Source organism: Octopus bimaculoides, chromosome 4 (genome assembly GCF_046866305.1).
Source record: "Octopus bimaculoides isolate indiv1 chromosome 4, ASM4686630v1, whole genome shotgun sequence".
In the NCBI taxonomy this organism is placed as follows: Eukaryota; Metazoa; Mollusca; class Cephalopoda; order Octopoda; family Octopodidae; genus Octopus; species Octopus bimaculoides.
In genome coordinates this window covers 83,258,096-83,281,907 of record NC_142931.1, presented here as the reverse complement: position 1 = coordinate 83,281,907, position 23,812 = coordinate 83,258,096, and the positions used below count along the sequence as shown (strand labels likewise).

The window sequence follows — 23,812 nt, the reverse complement described above, 5'->3', positions numbered from 1 at the left end:
AATTGCTGAAAGATTTAATTATTTGCTTTTATTTTTATTTTCTACATCATTTTGATATTTGAATTTATTCATTGGTTACACGCGCGCGCGCACACACACACACACACACACACACACACAAATCTTATTTTAAATTGTCACCCGAATAGAAACCAGCTATTTCTGCATCTACTAAAAAACAGACAATGTAAAACAAATAACTGAGTTAACAGCTAATATAGTCGAGGTTAATTATCTAGTGTCAGTAATCTAATTGTTGATCCTGCTTCATCTTCTATGAACATTACTACAATACCGCATTGTTACAAACTTCAATTGCACGCATGAAACGTCCGAGCCTCTCTGATTTTCTAATCGCAGATGTAATTTCTTTCGTACGCATTTGCTTCCTTAAACTCCCTGTCCTTCAAGGTGAACTTAACAGTGCTGTTGGTTCCACAGCAACATCAGAGTAAGGGCTCACCAGTGCATTCAACACTCGTATTTCACGGGCAAGCTTCTATTTGATTCTTCTTGTTAGTAAAGAAACTTTCAAGGGAAAAAATAGATGCAACGGATTTGCCTAGCCCGGATAAAAACGGTAGCTTTCGGTATGTACATGACGGGACATCAAACATATATTTCCAATTTCAACACTTAACCTGAAGAAAACCAGACAGTAAACTTCTTTAAACCATTGGATTTCTTGGTCAAAGGTATCTTTACATTTGGCCTTGAACCATGAAAAATTATACAGCTTAGATTAGATGATTATAAATAGTAGAAATGTGAAAACTATTGGTTCGCTGCGGAGATGTATTAGCTACAATTTGTAGCAAGTCGAGCAATCATGTAAAGGACCCTACTGTTATCACTAATAGTGACAGCAATTGCTGTAGAGTGAAAGTAAACGCCTTGCTATCCGAGTCAAGAAAGAGGTATTCGATTCGCATTAGCAGCCAGTTAGTTTCGCTAATACCTCTGCAGGAAAAGGCATAAAATATCACAAAATGAAATATTTGGCAAACAAATATAATTAAGTCGGGTCCTGTTGGGAACATCCTACAAACAAAGTTTGCGATCCGGTTTTGTTTTATAGAATAAAATGGGTTGATTCGTTGTCATAACTGTTGAATCTGAAACTTTTTGTCAAAAAATTCGTCATCAGTGACGGAAACAGTATTGGTTAAAAATTGCAGTCTATCTTACTCAAGGTAGATAAACTGTAAACAATCACATAACTGCATTATTCGCCCCGAGAAAGAGTCTCGTATAGTGCTAAAAACCACAGAAAAACATCAGTAGCAGACGAAAAGCGCCCAGCAATAGTGGTAGAATTGCTAAATCTAGATTTCTGCGTATTTGCACGCCACCAGCAGCAACCGCAGGCTTAGACAAAGTTAGCTTCTGCTGCTATACAAAAACAGAGATTAACAAATCATTTGTGTCACCAATAGCCAGCAAGGCTTGGTAAAAATTCGTTGATGTTAATGATTTGTTAATTACTGTTTTTGTCTGTCAGTAGAAGCTAAATTTGTCTAAGCATGCGGTTGCTAGTGAATGCTTGCTATTGATAACGTTCAAATACCCGGAAATCTAGATTAGCCATTCCACCGTCACTGCTGGACGCTTTTCGTCTGCTACTGATGTTCTTCTGTGCTTGTTTTTTTTTTTAGCACAATATGTCTGTACAAGATGCTTTCTCGAGACGAATACCACAGTTATGTGGCTTTCTACAGTATACCCACCTTAAGTATGATACACAGGATGCTTTATACCTTGTTAAAAGAAATATTATTCGTTGGTTGTGTTATAATTCATATTTTATCCGTTTGTGACGAACCGGCAATTTTTTCAGTAATCATTTTCATTCTTTTCCACTCGCAATGTCTTCCGACACCACCACTAGATCTGATATTTCCAACCTTTGTATAAGAAACTATTAACATGATAATTAACCAGTTTTGCTGCTAATTACCGCTTTTCTGTTCAGCATTTAAACTTAATTAAAGGGAGGTTATCTGTCATTGTTTTTTGTTTCTACTGTCGTAATAAAATAACAAAAACATCACCTGTGACGTGGCGTGTTCTGATTGGCTTTCTAGATGGTTCTCGAATGTTCTAGAAGTACACGTCACAGACTATTTATAAATAGCCTCGGCGTCTGACTACACACTTTCACGCCGCCATTTTACGATGTTATGTCGTGTAATTGGATTGTGAAGCTTTCACTTTTTAACTATTCTAGGTAAACAATTTAGGATTTTTTTTTTAATATACTTTAATTGTTGCATATATATTTATACACATTGAGAGAAAAAAACAGTCAGTCCCATTACTCCCTTTTTCTTTTATAAATAGAAGGCTTGATAGAATTTTGTTTTAAAAATTGATTTAAAACGCAAAATATAAACGATGGGGAAAGATTATTACAAAATCTTAGGTATAAGTAAAAATGCAACGGAAGATGACATCAGGAAAGCCTATCGGAAAATGGCTCTGAAATACCATCCGGACAAAAACAAATCTCCTGGAGCCGAAGAAAAGTTCAAAGAGGTAGCCGAAGCATATGAAATCCTGTCCGACAAAGAAAAAAGGAAAGTATTCGATTCTTATGGAGAAGAAGGACTTAGGGGCAATGTTCCCGGTGGTATGGGTGGGGAACAAGGTGCAAACTTCTCTTACTCATTCCACTGTGACCCGCACGAAACGTTCAGGATGTTTTTCGGGGATGAAGGCCCGTTCAATTCGTTCATGTTTAGTTCATTCCCAGGTGATCAAAGATCGCAGCACCAATCTGGCGGCTTTGTTGGCGATGATATGGATGTGGATGAGCCATTCTCGCACTTCGGTAGACATGGTTTTAATATGGGTGGACCGTCGTTCCGGCGACAGAAGGAACAAGACAAACCGATTGTCAAGGATCTACCTGTCAGTCTTGAGGATATCTGCACGGGTTGCACGAAGAAAATGAAAATCACACGAACGATAATGGTCCAGTCGAATAAACAAGTCAGAGAAGAGAAAATCTTAACAGTAGATATCAAACCCGGTTGGAAAGCCGGTACGAAGATCACTTTTCCAAAAGAAGGAGATCAGACCCCTTATAATATACCAGCAGATGTTGTGTTTGTCATCAGGGACAAACGGCATCCTGTCTTCACGCGTGATGGAAATGATATACGATATAAAGCAAAAATATCATTGAGAGAGGTGAGTCAGTCAAGAGTTCGTCTTTTTTTAAAATTATTATTACTTATTATTATTATAGCAGGTGTGGCTGTGTGGTAAATAGCTTGCTTACCAACCACATGGTTCTGGGTTCAGTCCCACTGCGTGGCACCTTGGGCAAGTGTCTTCTACCATAGCCTCGGGCCGACCAAAGCCTTGTGAATGGATTTGGTAGATGGAAACTGAAAAGCCCGTCGTATATATATATATATATATATGTATGTGTTTGTCCCCCCAACATCGCTTGACAACCGATGTTGGTGTGTTTACGTCCCCGTAACTTAGCGGTTCGGCAAAAAGAGACCGATAGAATAAGTACTAGGCTTCCAAAGAATAAGTCCTGGGGGTCGATTTGCTCGACTAAAGGCGGTGCTCCAGCATGGCCGCAGTCAAATGACTGAAACAAGTAAAAGAGTAATATCCGAAACTTTGTCCTTAGGCAAAAAAAATAATAATAATAAATAAACAATAGGATCGCCCTATTTTAAGTCTTTAAAGTTTTTTTTTATTTTTAGCTGACCTGTTTCCAATGCAGTCCCATTGTGACCAATTAGTTATGCAGACGTTATGTATTTAGGATTATATTGCGCAATCTTGGAGTATAACGTACCCTTTTCAGTTTCGCGAGTACAAATGACTGATGGCAATAGTAATAATGCTCAATGAGAATTTTTAATAAATGCAGAAAATTTTTGGATGACTGCTTGCATCCAAATTGAAGTAATTTTTATATTATCGAACAGCAAAGCTATGAAGGACTTAAAAAATTACAGAATATTTTTCATGAATAGAACGTGGAAGCTTATAAATTACGGAGGTAAAATCTCAAGAAAAGTGAAACCTAGATAGGTCTGCATTGTCCTGTCTGTTTTTAAGATGGCAAGATGTGATTTTGAAAAGATTTGACTGCTGTTTCTAGCATGTCGAGACCGGCACTCTGTTGTCCACCATCTATCATTCAGTTTTAATTTTGAATGAAAACTCCTACTTCAGACACTTCTACTTCATGGTTGTCTGGAAAGGAAGTGCCCCCACTCTCGAACCTCTGTTCGTAACCATTACTGGTAAATGGAAGCAGGGCCACTACATTTTTCTTGTATGCCTTGCTTTCTAAGTGCTTATTCATTCTCGATATAGAATCTGTCGGTCATTTTTTTGTCCTAAATTATATTGTCTTAAAATCTTTTTATTAAATATTTGTTTCTTCATAGTCACGAGTATGTCCCACAAATATATTTCTAATGCAATGTGTGTACATAAATACTTATGTTAATTCATGGTTGAAAACTGGCCGAAGTAACGATCCTTACATAAGTGAAAAGATAACATTCTGTAAATATCTTAATAGTCCTTTCTTCCTGTCTCGTATATATATATATATATATATATATATATATATATATATATATATATATATATAAATACACGTAAGGTACAATGCTTCCCGATACTTGAGAAAATAACTACCAACTGTTTGCATATTATTAGGCTTCTGTCTTTACCTTACACTATATATATATATATCACAGCATTCCTCGACAACAGTTTGCATTATTCTGGCAAAGTTCTCGCACATTCCTAACCACTATCGGAATGCTGGCCTTCTTTTAACAGAAGCAATTAGTACGTGGGTGGGTTTAATGTTAATAGTGTGTGTATGTATGTATGGGGGAAAGGTTCAGATTACATATAGCCCATCTGGACCTATATATATATATGTGTATATATATATATATATATATATATATATATATATATATACGCATACACACACGTGTGTGTAGGTATGTCGGATGCGATTGTGACTTTCATGCTTTTCTCATTAGTGATAATGGCGACTGCATTCTAAGTCTGGTTTCCTAGAATCTTTCCAGAAGTTTCTCTTCTCTAGATCGTAGAGAAATGTTAACTTTTTTTCTTTTGTTTTAGTGTTCTGGGAAACCTTGCTGGGTATTTCTATGGAATAGCGTCGTAAGTGGACTATTAGTGCAAAAGCTGTGATTTCTTTAGATGCTAGTTTCAAGCATCGGAAATAACGGTACTGAGGAAAAAAGTGGGGGAGGTAGATTTCTGTTCCCCACCCAGTGTTGGTTTTCGAATTCTTTTTTTTTTTTTTTTCAGATTTATGCGACGCATATTTTTTGAAGAATTAGAATAGTCTTTGTTAAAAAAACACAACCCAAAAAGAAAAGATGGGGCACTGTATAATCATAAAGGGTGGAAGAGCAAAAATCTACCTCCATGGAAGAAAATTAAAATTCTTTGTAGAATCGTAGTTACGATGTTTATTTGTAACATACACATCCGAACTAATTACGGTTTATAGAGCACTAGATAATTTACGACGCTTGTCTATAGGAATGCTCGGTGTCGGACTAAATACTGTTGGTTTTCTACGTTAGTTTACATATTTCTTGCGTCGATAAAATGATACTGATCTTGTAATAAGTCTCTATATACACGTTTATAACAACTGTTGGGCTTAAAAAGGATGGTTGTAAGATGGTTCTAGAAAACCATTTTGCTGTTACTACTACTATACTATGGTGGGTGATTGATAATTTCGGCATTCCGCCTTCTCTCAAATGTCACGTATATCGGCACTCATGCAGTTTGTGAATAGATGTGTGTATATGTAGCTCTGATTCATTGGCTGTTATATATTTATGTAATTTTAAGATACTTTAATGCCTGTAACATTATAGGGAAAGGTAAGGATGTACATCAATTGATCTCATTCTGACAGCATGTCAACTCTCAAAAATCAGGTGGCCTAATTTCGTGGCTGACAACTGCATCCCTTCTTGAACTACTGCGTACCGTCATAGCTTCCACAGGTTGTTAGAATGATTTCGGGCATAGACCGCAAATTCTTGAAATGGGTTATTTGGTCTTTGACTCGCTTTGCTAGTGTATTTTCTCCTACGACGTTAATGTGTGCTTGTATTGAATTAAATGTCCAGGTCATCAATTGTTTTGCGTGTCTGCTATTCATTGTACATTACAAGTCTAAATTATGTTTCGTCTAGTGTTCGGAGTCGGTGGCAACACCCAGTGAACCCCCTCCACCCTTTCTCTACTAAGCAAGCATATATACCAGAGTTATTTTCAGCTGGTTAGCTAGTGACTACAGCTCTACCATATATGTGAATGTAGACAGTAATACGTCTGTCTCTGTAATAACTTACGAAACCCAAACCCAACGGATAAGGAAGACATACGCTATTCAGTGAAAAATTTGTTTATATGTTGGTGAATCATTTTCTTGTGATTTGAATATGTGCTGTCTGTGGAAGAGGAAATACTTGTTTCGAATATTCCTCATCAAAACAAAATTATTGCCAATTATCTTAAAAGGAACTCGGCATCAATCTTTCTTCTTGTTCAATTTATTCACGTCATGTAGTCTGCATAATGTGTTCAAATACGATTTTGTCAAATTTCTTCTAGTCACATGAATGTGTGTATGTGTATAGAAAGATAAATAGATATATACATACATACATGCACACGCTAGTTAACGTTTGGTTCGTGTTTTAAATACGTGTCATAAATTGTAGGATAGCAATGTTTATTGGTTAATGTTCTTCGATTTACAGTTCTAAGTTGATTATTCCCTTGGTTATTTTTCATTTTATCTATCGGCAACGTGTATCTCTGAATGTGTTCAATAACTTTTATTCAGTACATTCGCTGGTTTGTTTTAATGATCTCTGTTTTTCAGTACCATAATTTTTTGATGTAAGTGTCCATATTGAGGATATTTCTCTTTTCTATGATTGAGCTTCATAGCTATATGTTGCGATTTAAGTTAAAGATTTGTTGTTTGTATTTGTAATGATAAGGTGTAGACGTAATGGACATATTGCGCTAATGTTTCGCTGCTGCTGCTTCGTAGTAATCCTCAAGCAGTGTTTAACGCTGTTGACACTACCAGATTAAATGGTACTGTCCAGATGTCGAAACCATAATGGTAGCCGTTAGTCAGCAGATGCATGTATATATATGTTTGTTGTGCTTGTTGACTGTTAACCTTTTGTATCCTATGTTCTCGTGGTTCTGAGTTGTCTTTTGAAATTCTACTTCTGAGAGTTTGGGGATTCTTGGTTGGTTGGTTTATGATGATTTTGTTTTACATATTATACCAAACAGTATATTGCAAGATTGACCTTCATACAGGGATTCTAATTCTGGTAAGAGCAATACTTCTTTAGGAAGTTCTAGTTTGTGAAGGTTTTGTTGTATGTATGTGTGTGTGTGTATATATATATATATATTAATTGGTTCTTAGCGCTTCGAAAGAAGCGCACCTCTGCAAGAAAATGAGGCCTAATTTCTAAAAAAAATTATGAAAATGGGAAATATATCCAGAATAAATGAAGTATGCAAAAAATTAGATTCATCTATTTTTAAATATTTTATTCTAAAAAATAAAACACGGAAAACGGGCACTCGCGAATATAAACAAACATGTCGGGCCCCTTGTATCATTAATAATATGACTGGTAAAAGTAAGTTATCGTCCGGCATGTTTGTTTATATTCGCGAGTGCCTGTTTCCCGTATTTTATGTTTTAGTATAAAATATTTTAAAATAGATGAATCTTCCTATTTTTTTTTTTTTTTGCATGCTTCATTTATTTTGGATATATTTCCCATTTTCGTAACTTTTTTTTACAAGTAAGCGTAATTTTCTTGGAGCGGTGCGCTTCTAAAGAAACTCCTCGTTCTTTTCTTTGCATGGGTTGAACTTATTTGAGGTAGCATTTTATGACTTGAAGAGCAACCGGTTGTGTGGACAATATAGGAAGTAAACATTACAACACCGATGCGCTAAGCGGTGACAGAGTATAGAATGTCAACGCACGCAACCACACACACACACACACACACACACACACATGACGATTTAGTGTTCAGGGTTCTTGGCTTTCGCCCAGGTGACCAGGGTTTCATTCCTGACATGGGAATATTCATATTTCGTGTGTGTGTGTGTGTGTTTGATGGGGTGTGAGTGTGATTGACAGAAAAAGAGAGCGAGAGGTTATGTATGTATGTATGTATGGCTTCAGTGACGCACACACACATATATAGATGTGTGTGTGTGTGTATATATATATATATATATATAATACACATCTATGTATACATACATAACAACCTGCGTGCGTGTGTGTCACTGAAGCCATTCATTCATTCATACATACATACATAACCTATCTCTCACTCTCTTGTTCTCTGTCAATCACTCACTACAAAAAGTGAATAAAAAAATTTATCTCTTTTTTTCTTTCTCTCTCTCACATACACACACACAAGCAACATTACTCACTCTCTCTTCACAAACACTAACAAAAGCAATTCACATACACACCACACTTTGTCTCGCACACCCCATCAAACACACACACACGCACATCAATTCTTCTGCTTCACGCCAACTTCAAAAGAACTATCTTCATACAATCGCGCGCTCTCTGTCTCTTTCGCTTTCACGCCCACTTCAAATGATCCCATTTCCCCCCAACCCCATATGTAAAAAAATAAAAAATTCTTGTGAAGTTGTGTCCTCATAAATTACTGTGAAAACGAGAACTGCTTGTATGCGTGCATACATATTTGTTTTGTGATGTTAAGACAAGGACACACATGCACAACAGGCTTCTTTAGTTTCTATTCATCAAAACTATTCCCATAACCTAGGGCTATAACAGAAGACACTTGCCCAAGGTCCCATGCACCGTGTATGTAGTTTGACATTGTCAATAAATCATTCACTTGCTCTGCACTTTCAAATATGTAGAATAAAAAAAATCCTCTACAGGTAAGCAAGCATTAGTGGACAAAAAGGCATTCAGCTGTAAAACAATTACTGAATATGTATTCGTCCAAGCTATTCTAGCATGGACAAACCAATCTACAACAAACAAGCATGGTGATGCTTATTGGCTTGCTATTGAATTATGATCACATTTTGTGCTTACCACCTCTTTCATTTTACAGATGTAGTAAATTCCTCTTGTATATGTGTGTGCGCATACACACAGGTAACAAGTTGGCAGAATTGTTAGTATTGGGCAGGATGTCATGCAGTATTTGTTTCAAATTTCTGTGCAAATCTTGGGAAGATCACTTTTTAGTTATCGGTATTGCTCTATAGTTATGGAAATTTGCTTTCCAACCATGTAGTTTCAGGTTCAGTTCTACATGGTATCTTTGTTATTTTATATAGCCAAATCCTTGAGTAGATTTGATAGACAGAAACTGAAAGTCGCTCATCATACACAGAGATGTGTGTTTTGTCTTGACATCATGTAATAGTTGTCAATGAGAATTAGCATCATTTAAGTGATTGTGTTCATTTCTAAGCAATGAGCCCATTTTACCTTGCTTGGAAACAAGTGAGGGTCAGAGACAGGAAAAATGAAGCTGTCAACAAATTCCAACTTTCTTAATGCAAGCATCGAAAAGTGGATATCAAGATGATGCTTGTGTGTGCATGTGCATGTATATTGTTTTTATGTTCATTTTCATACTAACCCTTATTTCATCATCATCGTTTACTATCTGTTTTCCATGCTGGCATGGGTTGGATGGTTTGACTGAGGTCTGGGGAGCCAGTGGCTGCACCAGGCTCCAATCTGATCTGGCAATGCTTCTACAGCTGGATGCTTTTCCTAATGCCAACCACTCCGAGAGTGTAGTGGGTGCTTTTTCTGTGCCATCAGCTCAGGAGCCAGTCGGGCATACCTGGCATCGATCAGGTTCGGATAGTGCTTTTTACATGCCACTGACATGGAAGTTGGGGAGTACTGGCATTGGCCACGTTCAGATGATGGTTTTTCAAAAAAGGGCCTTGTGTTTCACATATCCTTGAGAGCACAAAGCCAGTGACTTGGGAGCTTAAGATACTTGCCCAATGTGTCACACAATGTTACTGAACCCAACCATATTGTTGGAAAATAAATTTCTTAACCACATAGCTACATTCCTTGGTCAGAATTTCTGATTTTCAGCAATTCATTTACCACAGTAGTGTATCAGTGGCTGAAAAGTCCCACAGGCCAGATGTGGCAATTACCGGTACAATCATCCAATGAGTTTTCATGCAGTTTCCTTATACCCAATTTTGGTGGTGGTGGTGGCAGTCATCTTCCAACTGAACAAAGGAAATTATTTCTTTTGGTTTTCCAAATTCTTAATACTATCTGATCACAACTTACAGAAGTGTCACTGTTTTCCTGTTGAAGAGGCAGGATTTAAACTTGGGATGCACAGAGCTGGTACAGATAATACATGGCATCCTGCCTGCTCTAATTATTCTGCTCTGGGCTGTTACTTTATCAGCCCTGAAGGGCAAAGTTGACCTTGGCAAAATTTTAAATACATATTGTGAGGCATTCTACTCAGTGCTAACATTCTTGCCTTTTTTTCATATACATCTTACTTTGAAACTGGTGAGGGTTGGTGACAGAAAGGGCATCTGGTTGGAAATTCCATCTGACACATGCTTGCATAGAAAAGTGAATATTAAACAGTGTGTATGTATACATATAGAAATGTGTGTGTGCGTGCTTGCATACACTTTTTCTTTCTCTTTCTCTCTCTCTCTCTCTCTTTCTCTCTTTCTCTCTCTCTCTCTCTCTTTCTCTCTCTCTCTCTCTCTCTCTCTCTCTCTTTCTCTCTCTCTCTCTCACACACACATATGTGAGTATTGGTAATGTTAGTGCACAAAAATATTGGGGAATGTAGATTTGTAACACATTCTTTTAGTGCATTTGTGTGTACACACACTATTTCTTTGGTTGCATTTTATTTTGAATAATTTTGAAATGTTGACCTTTTAAAAACCAATGTTTAGATTTTTTTGTGAATATTACTTTGAGATAATCTAATAACTCTTTTTAAAAATTTTTTTAGGCTCTTTGTGGTACCACTATTCAAATTCCAACCATCAGTAATCGAACAATCCCTTTCCGTCTCACAGAAATCATCAAACCTTCAACAACGAAACGAATACAGGGTGAAGGACTACCTTTAGCTAAACAACCAATGCGCAGAGGGGACTTAATTGTTGAATTTGATGTCAAATTCCCTGATAGCCTAAGTGCTTATGCTAAACAAACTTTGATGGAATGTTTACCACCTTGAAGGTTTGTTGTAAAAATGGCTTTGGGATGGGATGTAGGGCTTGACAGCCAGTCTTATGGCTGTAAAAACAGTCCTTTGCTATGTGATCTTTCTGAAATAGAGGACAGAAAAACCAATAATCGAAACATTTGTTGCCTTCCAGTTTATATGGCAGTTGTTGTCCACTGATATCAACCAATCATCAGATACAAGTAATTTCTGCCGACTGCAATATTACTGGAAGACAACTTACTGTTGATGCTATGCATCCTAAAGAAACTTGTAAATACATTGGGGAAACTGTAAATAAATTTGATTATTTGATTTAACTCTTTTCAGGTGTTTGCATTCTATTTATTATAGCCTGCTTTTTAATTGTCAATGTAATGGTTTCAGTTCACTATATCCAAGGTTTTTGTATTTATAATGCTGTTAGGTTATAAAGCTGATCTCTTTGTCACTTTAACTATCAACTATTCGTTTGTAATGTGTACTTTTATCTATTTACAGCATTCACTGAATGCCTTGGCTCAGCTCAATTTACTCTTAGTTGTTATTCAAGAATTTAACAATAAGCTTTATGACTATGGTGCAGTTGAACCAGATCGGTGTAAGATGAGTGTCTTTTGCTAAACAAAAGCAGAAACGCTCAAATAAAAATATTCTTATTTTGAGTGGGTGAATGGTTAAGACAGAAATTTAAAAAAAAACAATTGGTAGCAAACTTAATCTGTTGTCTGGCCCAGGGTGTCTTCTAGTTCAGTGTTCTATTTGGTTAATAGAAACAGTGCAGATAACAATGGTGAGGAGTATGCTTCTCCACTGTATGATTTGGGGGTTCAGTCCCACTTGGGCAAATGTTTTATTACTTCCCCAGGTACATATGTCTGTAAATGTTTGCACTTAGCATGAAAATTTGCCGAAATAGTGACAGTTGTTTATTTTTCTGTCAATAAGTTGTCTGTTAGCTTTGGTATTCAGGCAAATGTTAACATGACATAAAAAGATTCTTTCCATATCAAGTGAAAATTTTTAAATGTAACACAAAATGCAGGCTTACAGGAAAAAAATTGGAAGTAATAAAAAGAAAATACATATAAAGTTATGCGGAATGAAACCATTAATTACTACTAATGAAAATCAAGCCAGAATAACTTATAGTATGGTTGTCCACTTAATAATTAATTCTTTTATTAGCTACAAGGGCTCACGACATACAACTACATCAGACAAAAACAGGACGATACAATAGGTTTTTGCATGTACACAATATAATAATAAAAATTGAACAAATTAAAAACTCCCAATAGGGGGTGCATTTTAAGGGTCCTTATGGAAAAACCCACAAAAGCCACAGGTGCCTGAACAACAGGGCAAGAATCCTTTATTTTACAGGTGCACGTTCAGAATTGGTCCTTTCACACTGGCCATTCTTCCAACATTCACCCACCTTTCAACAAACTTGCTACAAGGCAACACTTCCCCCTTTACCCTTGATGAGAGCTTGGCTAAAGTGGAAAGTGTCTGTCTTTAGCCCTTTCAAACGGGTCCACCATACTACCTCTTTCGCTACAGCCACGAAACAAAAATTGCCTGCCCCTCCAGGCCAAAAGAGGGTGGTGGGGCAGCAGGTGTTCAACATAAACTCACAGGTCAGCAATACTCAGACACTGGACTAGGGCATGTAGGACACTTTCATCGTTCTGGCCGCACCTTGGGCAGGCCTGGTAGATGGCACTTCCATGCCTTTAAAGTTTCAGCGCCCCTCAATAGCACTGCCAAGCAAGGCATTTCTGGAAACTATCTATAGGCCCAGGCCTGAAAGTTCTCCGAAACAGACCAGTCAGTTGATCTTTATCAATGCCCAGAGTTTCTCCAAGAACGTTGTTGCACTTGCCCTCCACTAGCCCTCTATAGAACACTAGATTGGAACTACCACCGATCGCATTGCCCACCTGGCGGAAGGCTGTGAGCACTTGACAGAACTTGAGGTGCCAAGCGCTCCTCCTCGGTCTATGCCTAATCCAGGATTGCAGCTCAGTGAAAGAGACGAGCTGCAGAAAAGCCCCTTACAGTGACCACAACTGCTCACTGTCAAGGAAGTGCTGGAGATGCTGCAACCTCAGCATATGTCTGCACATCAGCAACCACAGCATGCCCAGCCCTCCATTCAGTGGCTGTTGAGTGTCTACTTAATAATAATGTCTAACCCCTGTTAGCATGGAAAACTGATATAGAACAAAGTTATCATTTGGCTTGAATTTTACTGATCATATTAGCTATCGGTGTACATTGCTGGGACACCCAATAAATTAATATCCCTTTTTTATCATCAGATCATAAGATTAATGCAATTTCAATTGTTCAATGTTCTCAAATATTCTGCACATCAACATTAGCTACATGCCATGCGGTGAAGAACTATAATAGATGAAGATTGATGGGTTCAATGTGTTCTCTTCTGAGGTTTTTCTCAAAATTGAAGTTTTGGGAAGACTATTTTTTTTCCAATGGTTCTAAAATGTCCAAAGAAATAGCTGGTGACTTTTACCTACATAATATCCTTATTGCTAATAAATTACCAAGCTATTGAAACATTTGTGGCATGTGAACTGTCATGGTCCATTCGACTTTGTTTATTATATATATATATATAATGTACACTCACAAAGAATCCTCATTAAACCATATTCAGTTAAGCCAGATATTGAATAAATTGGAAGAATTCTGAAATAGGAGAATGACTGCTAGCTTTGACTTATGTCAATTCAGGTAACCACTATATTGTAAAGGCTTTATCGTAGGTTCTGGAAAGATGACTGGATAATGAGGAATGGAAGAAAGTGGGCAATGAAGCAGAACACTATTTCTAGATGACAAGTGTACTTAGCATGGAGAGAAGCTGAAAGGTACACAGGTGTTCAGAGCCAGGAGTATCAGAATAGTTATATGGTTGAAATGACCAAGGATATGAAGTTGAGGAAAGCAACTGGTCGATCTGGTATAGTTAATAAGATGCTGAAAATATCTGGCAAAATAGATTTCAAGTTGGTCAGCCACGTCATACAAGGTGTCATATTTAATGACTGGTCTTGCAGTATAATCAACTGTTCCAAGGGCAAATATGTTATGGAAAAAAAACTAGTGTTTATGTTAACTCCTGGAACCAACATGCTGCTATTAAAGTGTTGAAATTTAAATTCAAACTTAAATATCATTGTCAATGTAAAATAGTGATTTCCATGTCTTTTCTTCTATTTATTTCACTAAACCTTTTAATTCTTTGCTATTTTGAAAATGTAAACAAAAGTAGAATGTATTCTTGTTTGAAGTATGGTTGCAAAAGGGTTACAATATCCCAATTATACACTAGTCAGAATTGTACTTCAGGGTTGATAAAATAAAATACCAGTCCAATACTGGAGTCAGTGTAATCAATCCTCACCTCCCAAAAAATTACTAGCTTTGTTCTAAAATTTAAAACCATGTTGTTATCACTGGTGGTGAGCTAACAGGTCAGTTAGCACATTAGATAAAATGCAAAATTTGCCAAGGTTGACTCACTTTACTTTTCATCTTTTCAGGGTCGAAAAAGTAAGTATCAATTGATATAATTATCGCCACTCTCCTGAAATTGCTGGCCTTGTACCAAAATTTGAAGCCATTATATTATTATTTGCTTGACAACTTTTCTTTCAGTTCTTTGCATTTCCATGTTCAAATTTTTGAGGTTGACTTTCATCCTTTCAGGGCTGATAAAATAAAGTACTAGTCAAGTGCTGGGATAGATATAATTGTCTAGCCCGCTCCTCTTAAGATTACTGGCCTTGTATCAAAATTAGAATTATTTTGAAGTACCCTTACTAAAGTAAATATATTGATAATGTTCACAAGTTGAATATCGATGCACACTTGAATTCTTTGTAGCTGTTCATTTATTTGTTCCCTAAAACAATATATTTTAGCAGTTGACATTCCAGCTTTTTTTTTATCTCCAATGCCAGATGGATGCATCTGTTAAAATCAGTTATTTGGAATGGATATTTTTTTGTTATATTGTATACTTCAGAAAGTGAAGTGTAACTTCTTTTCTTTAATGAATAGCTTAGAGGGGGAAGGAAGCACCAACATTTTTATAGGACTTCCTGAGACTGCTAATAGAAAGGAATACAACTGTTGGTTATGCAAACTAATATTACTCAACCGATGGTTCCTAACTGGCTAATTTCTCTCCTGCTACAGATCTACATCCATTGCTTATCTCACCACACCAAACTGTTTATGAAGTTCAAGAAAGAAATGTTTTCTTACCAAATGAACTAATAGTTCTCTGACTGTCACTCTGTCCATTTTTGCATGCTATAGTCATATCAGGTAATATCTAAGTTTGAGTAGTCAGACTTATAGGAAGTTTCTTAATCTTATTTCATTGGTGCCTTTACATTTAGAACATCTGATCTTAGTTCCTAATTAAAATTAAATGCATATTTATGCCTGCTTATATGTAGGAGTCATAGTATCAAATTCCTATTAATTCCTGTATATTGAGCAAGGCCATATGTTAGATGTTGAAACTTGTTTCCTTCACCTTCAGGCATTCTGACTATATAAACATCTAGGACACTACCAATGTACGAGTTGCTATCCTTGTCTAAATTGATGAATGTAAACAGGTTTGTTTTAGCTAAGAATTTTTATTGCAGTTGCTTCAAATGGCATCTGTAACTACATCTGTCCAAAAACACAGTAATTGGAGTCTTTAAAATATAATTTAAATTGAAATATTTTTCATAATGTGTGTTTTCTATTTTCATAAGTGTTTGAGTCTTTCATTGTTTCAGAAGTTTACTATGCCACCTTTATATACATATACTAGTAGCTAAGCCTGGTTTCACCCAGTCTGTTTTAAATGATGTGGTTGTAATCGTTTTCGGTTAGGCATAATCTATAATAGCGTTTCTCAACCATGTCATTTCGGGTCCCTTGTTTCGATTGGAGCCTCCAGCTGTATGAAAATTTCCTAACTCCCCCCCACCCCTTTGTCAGATTTTTCATGGGTTGGGTGGTCTATCTCAGATACATGGCGAGCTGAATTGTGAAAAAGGTTGAGAAATGCTGATCTATAATGATGGTTTTTATTTAGGCACATCGTAAAAGTAATTATAAAGAATTGCTAAATATAAAGAAAAGTATCTTTTTTCAAGCAAATACAGTTAGAAAAAATATTTGCCATTTCGAGTCATCACTAAAAACAAAGCTAATCAATTTTTAAATGAAATAATTTAATTTTTTTATTGTAAGTTGTAGATTTTGCCCAAGAAACAAAGCAAATAATCACCAAATGCATTGTAAAAAATCTGCAACTCGATAGCAAATATCTCTAAATTGATTAGAAATGCATAAATTTAATAATAATGACACTAAATAAAATTTGGTCGAGAATTACCAAAGAAATTATATCAACAAAAAACAGGCATGTACCTTTATAGAGAACAGATTTTACTCAAGTGAAACATCCCAAATACACAGTTGAAATGCTGTTTGATTATTCTTTTCAGCGTTGAATGTTAACCATCACACTTCCATTGCGCACACACAAACACATACCCCAACCATCCCACTTCCATTGCATTCGCACACGCAATCACATATCCCTCCTTTTACATTCACACATTTTAAACGCTGTTTCATTTATTTTTTCAGCGTACAATTTTCATCCCACTATCAAGTATGATATCACCCCATCCTTCCTTATTTATGTTTCGCCCCTTCTTTTATCATTCATAAACACAAGATTATGATTATAGTAGATTATTTCGGTAACCATGGAAGCTATGAAAAAAAAAAATACAAAGCCCAGCATCACCACTGGATCGTTCTACATATGTATAGATTTTCGTGCAATTCCACCCAGTCATTTGACCATGAATCCCAGGACAAGAAAGAATTGCCCATGTCAAACTTATATATATATATATAAAAACCCACACTAATGTTATGCGATATGCATTCTCTGAAAAAGCAGGATGTTCCCAGCAAAACCATTTTTTTTTTTTTTTTATAGTTCTGCTCATGCAATTACAGTCCAACAATTTTCCAAATAGATTTCCCAGTGACTTCAGGACCAGCTTATGCTCCAGAATAAATCATCACAAATACTATCACATAAATTTCAAACTTGTAGGATCTTGGCTATCCCATTCATTCTATTTACCCACTTCTCTGCTAAGAGTATACCTCTACCATCCATATTACAGTTGTTGCTTACCTATTAAATCTTGTGTTGGTGTCTTGGATGTGAACCATTGGAAGCATGAGCAGTGTTAGGCAAATTTGCATCTTATGTGATCAGCAGTTGTTCAGAGATGAGGCATTCTATGATCTCCTAAAAGGTACCCAATTTGTACTAAACTGCAGCTTGAAATATGCATGTGCAGTTATCATGAAATATCATCAGATGTCATTAAGTCTAGAATTTGAAAAAGCCCTTAATGGGTTTAGCTGAAAGTTTCATGGCGAACATCATAACCTTTTGGGTTGTATAGTTATTCCTAAACAAACTTTATTTTACTTGGTTAAGTGTTAAAATTATAAAGTTACTGTTCCAAATCTTGCAACCAAACCCTTCTATAGTAGTGAGCTAGGTTTGGATATTAACAAAAACATTAGTAGAAGAGATAAATGCCAAACACCTTTGAGCTGCATTTTATGTGAAATAATGCTAATTGAGCATGTTTTGAGAAGACCACATATACTTTTAACCGCTCCTTCTTTAAGGCTAGAAAGACGTTGTGTCAGAGCTAGGTCAAAGCCATACATAACATTTCACAAGTTAACAGGCATCTAGCCAGATGCAATATTAGATTTAGTAAAGCTGATCATGTTTATGAATAGGGATTAATGGTGAAAGTGGTTTGGCATGTTGAGTGCATAAGAATTCCCACCTAGTTGACTACCTCTTATGGAAACTGAAATAAATCAGCACATTCCTCTCAAAACTATATTTCATATGTGAGACTAGACTCAACACACAATTTTACAGAGCTGCTACTGCTTTCAGCAGTAAGTGGTGTTCCTATCCTGCAGAACCTATTTATAGCTAAGTTATTTTGAAGTACTTTATCTCTCAGCTGGCCATCCAGTAAAAATGTTGTCTTGACCATCCATCCTGTATGTTAGTGCTGTTGAGAGAGATGGCGAAATATCACAGAAGTGATATACAGAGCAGCAATATACTTCTATCAATGTGAAAAGAATGAATGTAAGAATTTATTATGAGCAGACTGTTTTAGCACATGTTTAAAATACCTTCAGCCAAGGTAATGTATCAAATGACTTAACATTTAATACCAACGGTTGAAATTAACACATTTGGAACACCAACAGCCCTGTTTCTATAGTTAACATAATTACTTACCAAAAGTAATTACAGTTGGTGACCTCTAAAATTAGGATTGATTTGCTTTTTTTTTTTTTTTTTTTTTTTTTTTTTTGCTCTGAAGGAAACTGATGAATTATTTCTTTGGTAAGAGCACCTGAGAGTAAAAGGTAAAACTCTTGATGAATTGGTTCCAATTCTTAGTTGATGTTAGTTCACTTTACTTTTGTTGCTTTTGCAAAAGGTACAAGTATCACAAAATTACATATTAACACTTGCACTAAGACATGTCTTTTTGTCAAGTCAGAAAGAAACCTGCTTTAGAATCATTTGTATGTCAGACAAAATGCTTAATGGCATTTCTTCCAGCTCTTTATGTTCTGAGCTCAAATCCCACCGTCAACTTTACTTTTCATCCTTCTGGAGTCAATTAAATAAAGTATCAGTTGAGCACTGGATTAATGTAATCAACTCACACCTCCCCTCAAAATTACTGGGCCTTGTGTAAAAATTTGAAACCATTTTTTACAGATAGACTAATGAAATTGCTAAGGGTCTGGTTTGGTCCAGATCGCCAGAACAGGGATGAGATGAGCAGAATGGCCTGCCTTACCAAGAAAAGCTGAGGGGAATCTTTCTTGAAAGGATATCTGAAGTGGTGAATGCCCAGATAGCTCCCATCCATGATTGTCTGACCATCTTGCCTAATCTCAGTTTGTCTGACCAAACTGGAGCATTTTGCACTTCCACGTTTTGTATTCTGCTGATCAGGTCCCATTCCCCTAAAATTTCAGGCCTTGTACCTATAGTAGAAAGTATTATTATTTCACACTGAAAGGAAATAAGGCTGGAAAATATCTACTCTCTATATTTTCTACCTGACTATCTGCAATCAGTAGTATCTCTTATCGTGACAAAACCATAAAATATTGTTTTTTTACACTCCGTATAAAGAGAACATATACATATATTACCAGTGAAGTTCATTAATAATATAAGTGAAATGAAGCCAACATATTACATGAACTCGGTCACACCACTGTTCACTAAAAAGTAAAGTTTCTATTGCTGTCATAATTGAACTATTTTATACAACTTTAATCTGTACCCAGAGAGAGAGAGACTTTCTCACAGGCTATGACATCTAACTACAGTATATTCTGAGTAGATGAAATTATTACTCACATACTCTGATCAACATAACCCAAAAACATGGGAATTTACAACATAAACCTGCTAATATAGTTATCAAATCCAGACCTTTTAAGTAAATTGCTGGAATCAGATTTAGAAACCAACCACAAAACCCCAAAAAGCTGAGGTACAAGTGGATTTAAAAACTGAACTAACCAATATAATTAGATATCATTTGAAGATTTGGCTGCTATTTCTTGTAGGATGTGCAACTATACTTATTTGATTATTTTTTTTACATGCTGTCATAGATGAAAAGGTAGACATCTTTCCATTGTTCTTGAGTTTGCAATCTTCATTGGAAAAACAGTGCAGTACTCATCATCCCATTTCATCCTTTTGTATATTAAGGACTGCATGTTTCAAGACATCTTTTTATCAAGATGGTAGGATGGGATTTGAAGAAGTTTGGCTCCTATTTCTAGACATTGGCCTAGCAGAAGAGATCTGTTGTTTAGCCCAGGTCAGCTCTGCCACAGCAGACCTATGATCAAAAGCACTACAGCCACAACCATCCCATCTATTACACATAATGACAACTGGTGTCCTACAACAAAGCAAACATGTAGATATATTAAGTACTGGGCACCCATTGAAGCCAACAACCAGCAATCATGAGTAATTGGTGACCAGAGTTGTAAACCATTTCTATATACCAGTAACAATAGCTATGTACAGTCCTGGTAACCTAGACAAATCAGTTTTACTGCTATTCCATTCAAGAATGTCTAACTGGAATTGTTGAAAACCAGTTTTCTTTACTGCATAAATTTTCAGCCACTATCCAAAAATTTGTATAGTAACAGCCTGTCCAAGAAATCAAGTCAAGTCAGAGGTGCAAGAAGCCTACATGTTTTTCTTACCGCAATGACAATGACTTCCATTGACTAAGAGCTTACCTTTCATTTTCCTCAAATTAGTTAAATCTGCTCAGCAATGTCAAGAGAATCCTTTTCTTCCAATTCACTAACAGCCAGAATTTTTTATCTTTTCCTGTGACCACCATTTCCTGTTCATCAGAACTCCACCACCACCACAAGAATGGCAAAAGTCCGAAGTGGAAGTTTATCTGCATACTTTGAGTGCACACAGAAGGAACACGTTCCATGCTCTTGCACCTTGTTTCCAGCCAACCAACAACTTCCCTCCATAAGGAAATAGCATTCATTTTGCTGCTTTTAACAGTCATTATTATAACTCTCACTCAACCTAGACATGCAGCTACAGTTTGCTGACATGAACCCAGTATGTATATTTTCTCACCATGGCAGTTTAATTATAGAGCCTTTTGCAAGAGCTACATAATTGTTTTTCCAGAGTGTAAACTTTGTTGTGAACAATTTCCAGAATTTTATTTTACCACACAAATAAGTTGGTCTTGAATTAAGAATTGTGACAAGTGTTGAGCATTCATTATATGCAACCTAAAACTAACTTAACTACCATCTATTACACTCCAAGACTTTTCTATCAGGCATTGCATATCTTGGGCATTATCCAATGGGTGGATCTCTTCTTTTTCAAGACTACTACAGGATCAAAGTATATCCTTATCTATGTTATAGTCTGGACACCATAAAGAGGTAATGACCACTGTGAGCATTACATTTCTTGTGATACAGGTGCATAAAGTCCCCTTCAAAGCATCTGCTGAGTCCCAAGTTATAAGGCATGTATCTAGCAATCTGCTTGCAAGCAGTGCCTTCTGTGGTCTATTGTTTTGTTACTTATTAATTTTTAAATGATGTGGCTTTCAAGGTGCTGATTGATAGAGTTGAGACTACTGTTTTGTGTATGTAGCTGCTTAGTATATAAACAATTTCCTGATTATCCTTTTGCAGCTTATTTCCTTAGGGAGCAGTCCACAATATAAGAGATGATGTGCCCTCAGTACTGGTCGATCAACTTTGGTTACCAGTCATTACTAGTGTCCAGGGTAGCTGCTTCACTAAGTTTAATATTTTATCTAGTTAGATCCTCTTTTAACTTGAGAAATATATTTTCATAAAGTTACCACAACACTAACTTGAAATTTTGATAAAAAGTATGATATATATTTTACATTGGTTTGGTCTGGAAGATGAACACAATTATGTTCTTGAATAGTTCTAAGTCAATGGTTACAGTAGATACTAGTATGTAAAGGAATTCCAAAGGACTGACATTCTGGGTAGTGGTTAATCTAGGGCCTTAACACAGGTATGATCATCACCAGCCAACTCCAAGGAGCCACTGTAAAGCATTTTTATACTAGTCAGTTGGATGGCCATTTATTTATTTATTTTTAGAGATATTGGATCAGTACTTCATGGTAGATCTAGCCTGGAATTTATAGGTTTGTAGTTACTGGAAATACTTCAGCCTTTTTGCTAAAGTTAAGGATGTGTGCTTACCATAAGAGACAATAACACCTTGCATTTTTAGCATCCAATATCCAGTTGCATGCTGTTGTTTAATGATGTTTTCTTGATATGTGCTGCTGAAGGATAACTTTGAGGATATAAGAGAATGATGTCCAACAAGTATCTCTGCTGCTAGTGTTTCTGTTATTGTTCAGGTTTCATTTTTATAGAACTGATGCTGTTAGAACATCTCTGAAGACTAATCACAAACTTCATGTGAAGCAATTCTACATGGCAAACTTCATACATTTTCTTAATTAAGCCTACTGCAGGATTTTAGTTTTAGAACTCTAAACAAATAAGCATCATGCATCAATTATACATGTTTTCCTGCTTTTTTACAGTAGCATGCTGTACTTTTTTCAAAGGTCTTGGGCTTTCAATTATATCAACACTATCAGCTCACTACTCATTTTATTCATCTCTACTGAAAACCAGTTTACTATGTTATCCTTTTATAATCTTAAATTTAATATTTCCAAGACATGTTCTGTAAGTACTTGTGTAAATCTGCAGGTGTAAGTTTGTTTTATTTTAAATAAATTTATTAGAGAATGAGAAGCAAAGCTCCATAATCATATCAGTGTCTTCTAGATTGATGCGATTGATGCTCAACTATCCTGGGTAACAGGTGGATGGGCAGGAAAACTGCATGCAACAGAGTGAACTCTGTCCAAGGTAAAAATGTTCTTGCGTTTTTAGCAATGTGAACTGCTGACCCTAGTAAGCAAGCAGTCAGCTATAACTATTTTATGTTAGTGTTTCAACAGTCTTCTCTCATACATTAAGTCTGCTGAACCATAGATAACAATGTAAGATACATTTGGAATGAAATTATTTCTCTGCATACTAAGGCAATAATGGCATTTTGGTTAAGCCAACTGATACAAGGTACATTATGATACTTTGTCATTCATCAGCCCAGCTTTTAAATAGGTGCCATATTGGTTACATTCATTTCATAGCAAGCCATATATACAGGGTGGTCATTAGAAAAGCAGAAAATTTGAAGGCAAAACTAACAAGCATTAATTAGGTCATCAATAAATTGCTTGATGATAGGTGGTTTCTGTTATCGAATGAGCGCGTAATCATAAGCATTGATGTCATTTGCTTCTGAGTGAACCTCACATCAAATCTGACTTGTTTAGTTATGTTACTGAACTTTTTTTTTCAACTATCACAAGGCATCAATTTGATACTGTTGTTGCAACTTTGCAACTTTTTTTTTTACCTCAAATAGATCTTGTGAAAATATAAATCAGCATTTCACAAATTTTCCACTTTTCTGGTGACCACCCTGTAGTTGTACAAGCATCTTTAAAAATATGTACATATATAGCAGTACCATAGTATGACCACAACCAACAGGTTCAAATCAGTAAAGGAGTAAAACGTGTGTGGGAGTGGGCACAAATAAAAAAAATGATTTAATGAATGTGCAAAAATGTGGGAACATTCAACCTGTTAACAAATAAAAAAATACAAGAAACAACTGA

At 36.1% G+C, this 23,812-nt stretch overlaps 1 protein-coding gene across 1 annotated transcript; it reads left to right on the top strand.

The window, feature by feature from the left end:
• Positions 1-2,153: 2,153 nt before the first annotated feature.
• On the top strand, positions 2,154-11,673 carry LOC106882596 (dnaJ homolog subfamily B member 5). The gene is made up of 2 exons (XM_014933333.3): positions 2,154-3,192; positions 11,130-11,673. The coding sequence occupies exons 1-2, from the start codon at positions 2,395-2,397 to the stop codon at positions 11,358-11,360; spliced, it is 1,029 nt and encodes a 342-aa protein (XP_014788819.1). The 5' UTR covers positions 2,154-2,394; the 3' UTR covers positions 11,361-11,673.
• Positions 11,674-23,812: the final 12,139 nt, after the last annotated feature.

What these genes read in the sequence shown, in the direction of transcription:
- LOC106882596 (XM_014933333.3), top strand. Translation starts at nt 2,395, where the DNA reads ATGGGGAAAGATTATTACAAAATCTTAGGTATAAGTAAAAATGCAACG. An exon ending in CAAAAATATCATTGAGAGAG is followed by an intron (nt 3,193 to 11,129) that starts GTGAGTCAGTCA and finishes AAATTTTTTTAG; the next exon opens with GCTCTTTGTGGTACCACTAT.